Here is a 9,352-nt window from a genome sequence, read left to right as displayed (position 1 = left end):
TTGCCATTTGTAAAATTTTAACTTATAAAACCTTGTTTGGCCAATGCAACTTTTAAAAAGTGTTGAATTGCGTTGAAGAATTAAAGTGTGATAACGGGTATTCACAGGATAATAAAACCCGGCTTAAGATAGTTTACTGTTTTGTGAGTTGTGATATTTCGAGTTTTCGACAACAAATTTTTTTTCTCTATTTTCTATTTGAATTGATTTAAATATTCAGTGTTTTACCTAGAGTTATGCATAATTATTTTCCTTAAGTTTGTTTACTTCCTGTTTCCTAATTAGCGTATAAATATAAATGAGAATTTCGAATATTGGAATGCCAGGAATTGATTTACAAATTTGGCAACAGGGGATACCGTATTTTTTGTCCTTCTCCAAATTCCCGCGTTTTACTCCACCGGTTAGTGTGCTACTTTGCCGCGGACAAGGGAATCCCTCGTGTGTCGAATAATCGTGGCACTTGTCTACTAGAAACACGTTTAACTGAATTTTTGGTGGATCGAGCAATTGATTTACGATCAAAATGGCAGACAAAGATAAAGATGAACAAGAAAAGACCATCGCCGAAGATTTCGTGGTTACAAAATATAAGATGGCCGGCGAAATTTCCAATCGTAAGTTAGTTTCGGGATTTACCAGCTGTTTCCCTGCACGAGTTTTTCCCTTTCATTTTCAAGCATTCTGGGCATACTTGTTATCTGCGATAAGAATTGTTGGTGTAATGGTAATTTTTATGTTAGATTAGCAGTTTAGATATGTAAATCTATTCAAGTTATGGAAGGAATTCAATTCTAACTAATTGTATACCTGAGTGAAAGTGAATGCTGCCTTTAAATTCATTGAATGTCGAGTAAATCACATGTGTCTTCAGACAAAGCTTTTAATTCAACCATTTTTTCAAACCCAATTTAGGCGTGATTCAAGGAGTCATTGCCCAATGTGTAGCAGGAGCTTCAGTTCGAGAACTCTGCACACTGGGAGACAAGCTGCTACTTGAAGAAACCGTCAAGGTTTTTAAGAAGGAAAAAGAACTGAAGAAAGGCATTGCTTTCCCAACCTGTCTCTCTGTCAACAACTGTGTCTGCCATTTTTCTCCTTTGGCTAGTGATACAGATGTGGAACTGAAAGACGGTGATGTTGTTAAAATGTAAACTTCACATTCTAGATTCCCTGTTAGTACCTTGTATTAATCATTTGTCTTTCAATCTAGTGATCTAGGTGCTCACGTTGATGGCTTCATTGCATCTGTGGCTCACACTGTTGTTGTTGGCAGTTCACCATCAACTAAAATTACTGGCCGCAAAGCTGACATTCTCCTGGCAGCTCACTATGCCTCTGAAGCTGCTCTCAGGTTAATGAAACCTGGCACAGAGGTAAGAAATACATTTTTCTGTTAACTTGATCAAAGTGTGCCAAATCTCTGTTTAATTTTTTTAGAATCAAGCAGTTACCAGCGTTGTTCAAACGATCGCCGAAAGCTACAAGTGCAAACCCATCGAAGGAATGCTTAGCCACCAATTGAAGCAGTTTGAGATCGACGGTGAAAAATCGATTATTCAAAACCCGAACGAGATCCAGCGTAAAGAGCACGAAAAAAGTACCTTTGAACTCCACGAAGTGTACGCAATCGATGTTCTGATTAGCTCTGGAGAGGGAGTGGTAAATTTTAAGAAATTTATTGAACGAAAAGAAAAAAATCTGTAATTATTGACTCGTTATATAAAGGGCAAGGAGATGGACACTCGAACGACCGTGTTCAAAAAAACCAATGAGACGTACATGCTGAAGATGAAGGCTTCCCGTGCTCTTTTCACGGAAGTCAACTCAAAGTGCGGCACGATGCCGTTCTCCCTTCGCAATCTGGAAGACGAGAAGAAAGCCCGCATGGGAGTCCTCGAGTGTGTCTCACACAAATTGCTCGAACCCTTCCACGTTCTCTACGAGAAACCTAGTGAGTAGAGGAAGTAATTTTGATTAAAACTGGAGAGGTAGTAACGTGGCCATTCTCCCGACTGTAGATGAAATTGTGGCCCAATTCAAGTTCACCGTCTTGTTGATGCCCAACGGTCCGCAGAAGATCACTGGTCTTCCATTTGATCCCACGGCCTTCCAGACGGCGAACAGCATCACCGACGAGGAAGTCAAGAAACTAATAACCTCCTCCACTCGTAGCAAGCCTAACAAGAAGAAGAAGCCTGCAACAACTGAAGTGAAAAAGGTCAGTCAGTTTGACCACTTATTTAGCTCTGTTTTAATTGCGATGTGGTAACTTGAGCGAACACGACCACTGAAACGATTTTTCCTTCTTTACTGCAGGAAGCAGCACCTGTAACAGCCAATTAAATCCTACCGCGACTCGTGTTAGTTATACATCCAACCCTATTCTCGGCCTGGAACTCTCTTAGCAAAACAAACTCGATTGATCGCGAGTATTATATCATTTGTGAACTTTGAAACGGAATTCTTTCGTTTTTTTTCGTGTTTGTCTACGATTGATGGACGACCGATCGGTATCTCTGTTACCTGCTCTGTCGTCCGTCACATCATCTCTGCGATTATTGCTTGTGTTTTAGTATACAATGATCATATTGTATCTTCTTTATTGGAGAAGGCGTATGTGTAAACACACGAGTATCATCTAGAGAAACATTTCCAGGTTAGAAAAAAAAATTATCACTTTTATCAAAACAAATGTTAAAAAGATTACGGAAAACTATTAACAGAATGAGGGTTGGAAATCGTATAAGTAATACACGGTGTGGGAGAGAATCCATCAACATGGATTTTTGTTTTTCAATTTTTTGTTCGTGGTCGCTTGTTTTTGCTCTCTTTTTCAATGCCGGCGATGTGTTGAGTGTCGTTACAGTGTCCCACCACTCTTATCGGAAGAGTTGAGTGAAACGGGTCGAACTCCTTGAACTAGACAAAGTGCTCTTCACGGGTAATCGTTAGAAATCGCAGGTCATTTTTTTGTTATCTTTTCAAACGACTTGCTCTTGTCTTAAACAGATCGTTTGAAAGTAGAGGGGGAAACAAAATATTTGCGAGTAAATTGCCATCCGAAAAATAACCGTAAACTTTTTAGACAGCTTGGCTGCATTCCAAAAGATGGCGTTGGAGGTCAAGTTGTTTAGAATTCAGGAAAATGTAACATTTTCGCTTTTTAGTATGTCCGTTTGTCATCGCTTCTTTTTTTGCAGCGATTTTGCATGTCAGCCGTTAAACAAAGTTGAAGCCAAAAAAGATGAAATTCCCATCGCCAAATATCGGCTTCTTGTTTTGAATGGGCTCCAGGGGGGAAAGGAGATGGGAAGTTTCTTGTATGTGCGTGTGTATACAATTTCCAGCATCCGGATTTGAATTCCGGCAGCGTCTATCTTCCGTCTTGATCGAGATGAAACGGAGGGAAGAGGACGGTGTGGCTCCTTGTTCCATTTTTCTTTCTCCTCTTTTCCCTCTTGATTTGCGTCGTTTGATATTCCTCTGACTTTTGCACTCGTTCTTTTCCTCTTCCATACATCCCTCGAAAAAAAAGAATAAGTTTTCCATTGCAAATGTGACATAGATCCGTTTGAGCTTTGCATATAGGACCGTCCTCCAAACAGCTCCTATTTTTTTTTTCGTCCGGAAAGCTTCAATCGTTTTCTCTCGTCTCCTATTTTTCTTTTAGTTTTTTTTAGTTCTTCCATTGTCGATTCTCCCATTGGGCGTAGAAGGTTAGTTTTATTTTTGCTGACGGATCCGCGTGAATGCGGAGGATATTTGAAATTCTTTAGCAATGAAGAAGAAAATCAAATTCTTTTGACATTGCCCTTTTGTTGACATCGTCTCTACTAGTCGTATTGTGTGTATTGTATCAAAGCAACTACAATGCTGCTCAGTGCAACGAATGAGACATGTATACTAGGAAAACAAATGCTATCGATCCTTGTCTTTTCTTTGACAGTTTTCTAGTACATAAGTAATGTAGTCGTTTTCATTTCACCATTTTTGTTGTGTGAGTAATCTCGTTAGCGGTTGACAAAGGGGTCCTTTCAAATTCGATTAAATCGAGTCGTCGGTGACTGTCGATAGGGTGACACCCCTTTTGTATTTGTCAGAAATATGAATGTGTAGACAGGACAGGACGATCTATAGTATGTATTCATTACAGTGGCGGAATTCAATATATATTCATTTTCTCTTTTGAAACACCAGCAGCCGCCGGCAAAAGGAATGTGTGTGAAAAGAATGAATCAATTGTGAACATGGCACTCCTTCTTTTGCCGATTCGTTATTAGATGTGCACTTGAGTCTTAAGAGTGTCGAGTCGTGACGATGTAGAGAGGGTCGACCCTGGCGTGTCCCTTATTTGGTGGCTCCCTTTTCTTCCATTGTTCTCTCTCTCTCTCTCTGGTCTCGTGTCTCTTTGGCTCTTTGTTGACTTTATTTTGGAATTTCCCACTGGAAAGTCGATGAAGTGACGAGGTCGTTAGTGCGTTGTCAATCATCCACCCCCGTCTGTTGTGTAGTTGGATTCGCTGGGAAAATTCAAAGAAATCCTTTCTGGATTGAAAGAGAAGATGCGGACGAAAAAGCTTTTCCGCGTAGTCGTCTAGACAAAATAAAAAAGAAACGCAACTTTTTTGTTTTGTTTTGTATTTTTAGTAGAAGAAAAATAACAAATTTTGTCTATCGGCATTCGATGGATCGGAAACGATTGGATTCGACTCATTCACGACCGGCGAAATGACATGTCTGGCTCTCTCTCTCTCTCTGTGTGTTTATTTTTAGAATGTCATTTTATGTCCATGTTTTCTTTTTTATATTTGACTTTTGAAAGTCCCGCGAGATTGGGCCATTCGAATGTTTGACGATTCCAATCTGGCGGTAGACTGGCCTTACTTTTGCCGGAAGCGGATTTGTTTGTAGACACATTTGGAAGTCTTACGACACTCTAGATGATATAAGGCATTGCTACAGCAAACACGGGCACTGGACACGGATGGAAGAAAAAGAAATTCGTTGCAGCGTGAAATTTCTGTCGTTTTTTTTTGTTTTTCCACCGTCCGAAAGCGGAGCGGAACTATTTGTACCGCGTTTGTCCCCCCTTATATTTTTTCCACTGTTTTTATTTGAAAATTTTTATTTCTCCTAATACCCTGCCATTCTGGTCCTGTTAGTTCTTTTAAGCCGATTGAGTTTGCCGCCTCTTCCATTTTCGACGTCGCCTCGGCGTCTCTTTTTATTTTTCACTTCAAACGGAAAATTTCTTATTTGTATTTCTTCTTGAATGGATTCGAGTGTTGCGCATTTTTGGGTAGCGCGGAGAGAGAGTCGGTTGCCTTGAATAGCACATCATTGAACACACACAGACGCCGCGATTGACTGTCACACAATCATCCGCCGAGTTTTCTTCTCAACTGACTGGGAATTTCTATTGATAACTTTCACGCACTTGCCTGGTGTGTGTTGCTACTCGTTCACATCTCTCGGCAAAAGATAGAACGGGGGCGACCCCACCGCGCCAAAAAGGGTGGGAGGATATCAATATTGACTCGTCTTTCCTCCTTTTGCCTCTGTGTGTGTGTGTCAACGTGTGGTATACATCCGATTCCGGTAAATTGAATGTCTGCTAGTGATGTGGCTCTGATGATAGACACACACATCTAGGTCAACGTTGCTCCTCCACAGAGGAATCAATATAGTATGACAAACAGGGCAGCACCATAGATAGATAGGCTCCTACTCCTTCGTCTGCTGGCCTATCCATAGAGCGTGGCCCACTGTGAGCGCTCCTCACAAGTGAACGTTGGACGTGGTCGGATCGATCCAGATCTAACGACAACGATATCTTTTTTTTTTCTTATTTCTTTTTGCTTCGGAAGAATCCTTCTCCATGTACACACACATCTATTTATCTATTTATCAAGAGACGAAGCTCTGCGTTGGTGGGAGTGAAGAAGCCAACGAAAGAGAGAGAGAGAGAGAAAGAGCTGAGACGGAAAAAGAATTGGGAATCGTCAGCATACGAGATGAAGATGGAGGAGATGGTTAAAAGAACCTAGAAAATCCTTCGTCTCCATCTGTTCATCGATCAGAGAAGCTTCTTCTTTTTTTCATTTCTTCCGAATAAGATGAAGACGGGCCTCGGTGAGTTTCTCGTTTCGTGTTGTCACCCCGGCGCGAAGAATCTTCTCCTTGGTGACGGAATAATAATAGGAAGAAGAAGGAATAAGAAAAACCCCTCCACAGCTGCTTACACGATCCTTGACGACATTTATGCAATGACCGTTGGCGATTTTTGACCTTTTTTGGGGGGCGGATGCGATAATCAGCCGCGCTCCGCTGGACCGGAATCGGAAGGAAGTCGAAAAAGAAAAAAAAAATATTGTTTGGCGTTTTCAAGACTTATGATGTAGGGTTTGCGCTAAATGTAGACCATAAATAAAAAGGACGCGGGGTTTTTAAAAACGACATGATCAATTTGTGATGCGATATATCTCAGCGTCAAATAAGCCCACCCGTTCTCTTATTATTTTCTGATTCAATTGGCAGTGGACCATAAGCGGATACATCACACTTCCCAGGCGGATCTGTCAGAGGGCTCCTAGATAAAATAGAAAAGAAAGAAAGGAAATTTACTGATTGGATATTATTATTTGATGTGTAACATTCCTCTGCTGCAATCTCGACCCAGTTTCTCCTTATTATTCGACGCGTCGAACCCGTCTCTAGTGGTAGCAGCTGAAATGAGTGAGAACCTTCTTTCTTGTGGAGGTTGTTTACAGCCTCGAGGAAAGGCGGCCTTCCTTTTTTTATTATTATTGTATTCGCAATCAAGCTTCTGTACAAACCCAGCAGAGGCACTTTTGCGCTCCCCCACGTCGGAGAGCCGACAATTACCGAAGCAAACGACCTTCCGTCTTCTTTTCTATTCCATATGGTCCTACTATACACCTTCTATTCTTTTTTTTTTCTTTTAAAAAAAGCAAATAATCACAATACATCGACATTAGTGCGAAACGAGTGCTGCTGCTGTTGCTGCACCGATGCTGGATGGACGTAATTGGGCGCACACCCGTGGCGGCGTAGGCGTAAACTGGGTTATGGCGCTAACCTTTTAACGTCAATTTAGCTGCTTGTCTAGAAAGTGGAGAGAGTTACAACACCCCCTTCTTCTTCGTTTTTTTAGCATTTTGGCTCACGGACTTTTTGCGTTTGAAATGTTCTGTCCGGCTGAGATCAGCACTGTAGCTGTGCTGTGTTGAATTTTTGTTTTTTCCCGCAAACTCAATTCGATGTACAAGTGAATGTTCTTTGGCAGTACCGGGCGATAATACGTAATGCGTTTCAATGAATGCGTATGTTGAGAGTAGATATCTATCTCAAGTAGACGAGTCTATATATAATCACATATATAATCCGATTGGACATTGGCCATGGCTACACGAGGAAGAGTTGAGCAGGAACAGCAGTGGAGCTTTCCATCTTATAATTCCGGGGGGGTTGCACGTCCGCTGCGTTGAAAAGACGAGAGAAGGGAAGAGAAGATGGGGAGGAGGGGGGATGATGATGGTGATATCGGATGAAGATAGGATTTCAAAGCTCCAATGAGTGTTCCATAATGTACATTCCATAGAGAGAGAGAGAGAGAGGGAGAGAGAGATGTACATCAGTCCGGACTGATGGAGAATCGAGTCCATTGGCGCTGATGTAACCCGTTGTCAGTTGGTCTGTTCGTTTCTGCGATTCCCAGCCATGCGATTGGCATTCAATTCTCAATAAGCGTTTTGGATTGCACTGGCGATATCAAGAGCTGAGAGAAAGAGCTGCTGACTCTGCAAGTGCAACAACCCAACCACCACAACAAAGGGGCAACTCTTCTTTCAAGTTGCCGTGTTGGACCAGTTTGAAAAAAAAAGAGAATTTCCCCAGTACAGAAGCGGGTAGAGATGTCGTTTGACGGCTAATTAAATTCCCGTCGATACCCAATGCTAGTGTACCACGGGCTTCGTTGTAGTACAGTCGATAGTTATTACGAGACGTTCTACCGCGGCCGCCAACATTTTCTCTTTTTCAACCTCAGATTGTTTGTTAAAAAAAAATACTCTGAACTCTGGTTGAACTCTCAAGCCAACAGAAAATAACGATAATAATAATTTGAGAAAAGAATGGGATGGAAACTGGAAATGAGTTCGAGGAATCGCAGTAATAAGGCGCCCCTTGGAGCACTGCCTCAAGTTGCTTTCCAGTCCATGAAATCCGTAGTGTAGGACCCCACCCAATTTTGTTATTATTATTTTTAAAAAGAGAAAGAAAAAGAGTTAAAGTTCTATCGGCTTTTATTTAAAAAAAAAAAGATAAAGATAAACTCAGATTTTTCGCTTCTTCTTCTTCTTTATTTGATTTTGATCACTGCCTTTGGTGTGCACACTTTGTGAATCTTTCCTCGAGGGCGGTGTTGTGTAATTGACTTGTTGGTGAATGAGCCGATTTCGTGAGCGGACGCTTATGCAAATGTTATTTCACCGAAACTTTTTTTTTCCGCTTTTTATATTCGGCTGCTACTTTCTTTCATATATAGTGTGTGGTGGTGGCTGCTCCCGCTTTTGTTGTCTCACTCTTTGCTCTCTATATGCATGAGTGGCCATCAACTCCACTGATCGTTTAATAGAGTTCCCCTCGTCTTCTTCCTTTTTCTCTCCTTCTTCTTCCTCGGCATAATATTACATGGAGAGCGGAGAGAAATAGAGATGATGATAAAGCTCAGATTGCGAGACGAGAAAATCGTCGTGCCAGTTCCAAATGTATTGATCTGCTGGCCCAGTCTCATCATTTTCATCCTCACTGCATTTTGAAGAAAAATAAAATAAAGTTTTGCGATTCCTTTCCTTTTTTTTCTTTCTCTCTCTCTGCGTGAATCGTCGGTGTTGGTAACGGACGGCCCCTGGTCCGGACAGAGTCCACTCTGGTGAGTTGATTCTCTCCCGTCTATGGTGATTGAACGATAAATCCCCGGCAGTAGTTGTTTTCTTTTTTTTTCTTCCTTTTTCTCGGTCCCAAACGCGGACACACCGTTAGTTTATAATGCACTATATATTCTAGTCTATGTCTCTTAGAACTGTCGTTCCAGATTCACACGGATCGTGAAAAATGTTGGTACATCCGATGCCGAGCGAGGCTATATCCCGTTCGGGCCAAGATGCTGTACATAGTACACGGATGGCCGGTTCCGGACAAGGAAAATCATAAATGAAAATAGGCGAAACTATAATATAAAAAGAAAAAAGAAGAATAAAGTGGGGCGTTAAAGGGACTACAAGCGACTCTATAATAAAAAATCGCCCAGTCTAAGCGGACCATTCAT

General features: G+C 41.5%; 1 protein-coding gene across 1 annotated transcript; it reads left to right on the top strand.

Annotated features, from left to right (window-relative positions):
• Positions 1–362: 362 nt before the first annotated feature.
• LOC124200481 (proliferation-associated protein 2G4-like) lies at positions 363–2,800 on the top strand. The gene is made up of 7 exons (XM_046596744.1): positions 363–617; positions 916–1,150; positions 1,214–1,376; positions 1,441–1,662; positions 1,729–1,954; positions 2,022–2,221; positions 2,320–2,800. The coding sequence occupies exons 1-7, from the start codon at positions 527–529 to the stop codon at positions 2,344–2,346; spliced, it is 1,164 nt and encodes a 387-aa protein (XP_046452700.1). The 5' UTR covers positions 363–526; the 3' UTR covers positions 2,347–2,800.
• Positions 2,801–9,352: the final 6,552 nt, after the last annotated feature.

The sequence above is a fragment of the Daphnia pulex genome, chromosome 8, assembly GCF_021134715.1.
Source record: "Daphnia pulex isolate KAP4 chromosome 8, ASM2113471v1".
Lineage (NCBI taxonomy): Eukaryota > Metazoa > Arthropoda > Branchiopoda > Diplostraca > Daphniidae > Daphnia > Daphnia pulex.
Note: the sequence above shows the minus strand (reverse complement) of the source record. Positions and strands in the feature narration are given on the sequence as shown.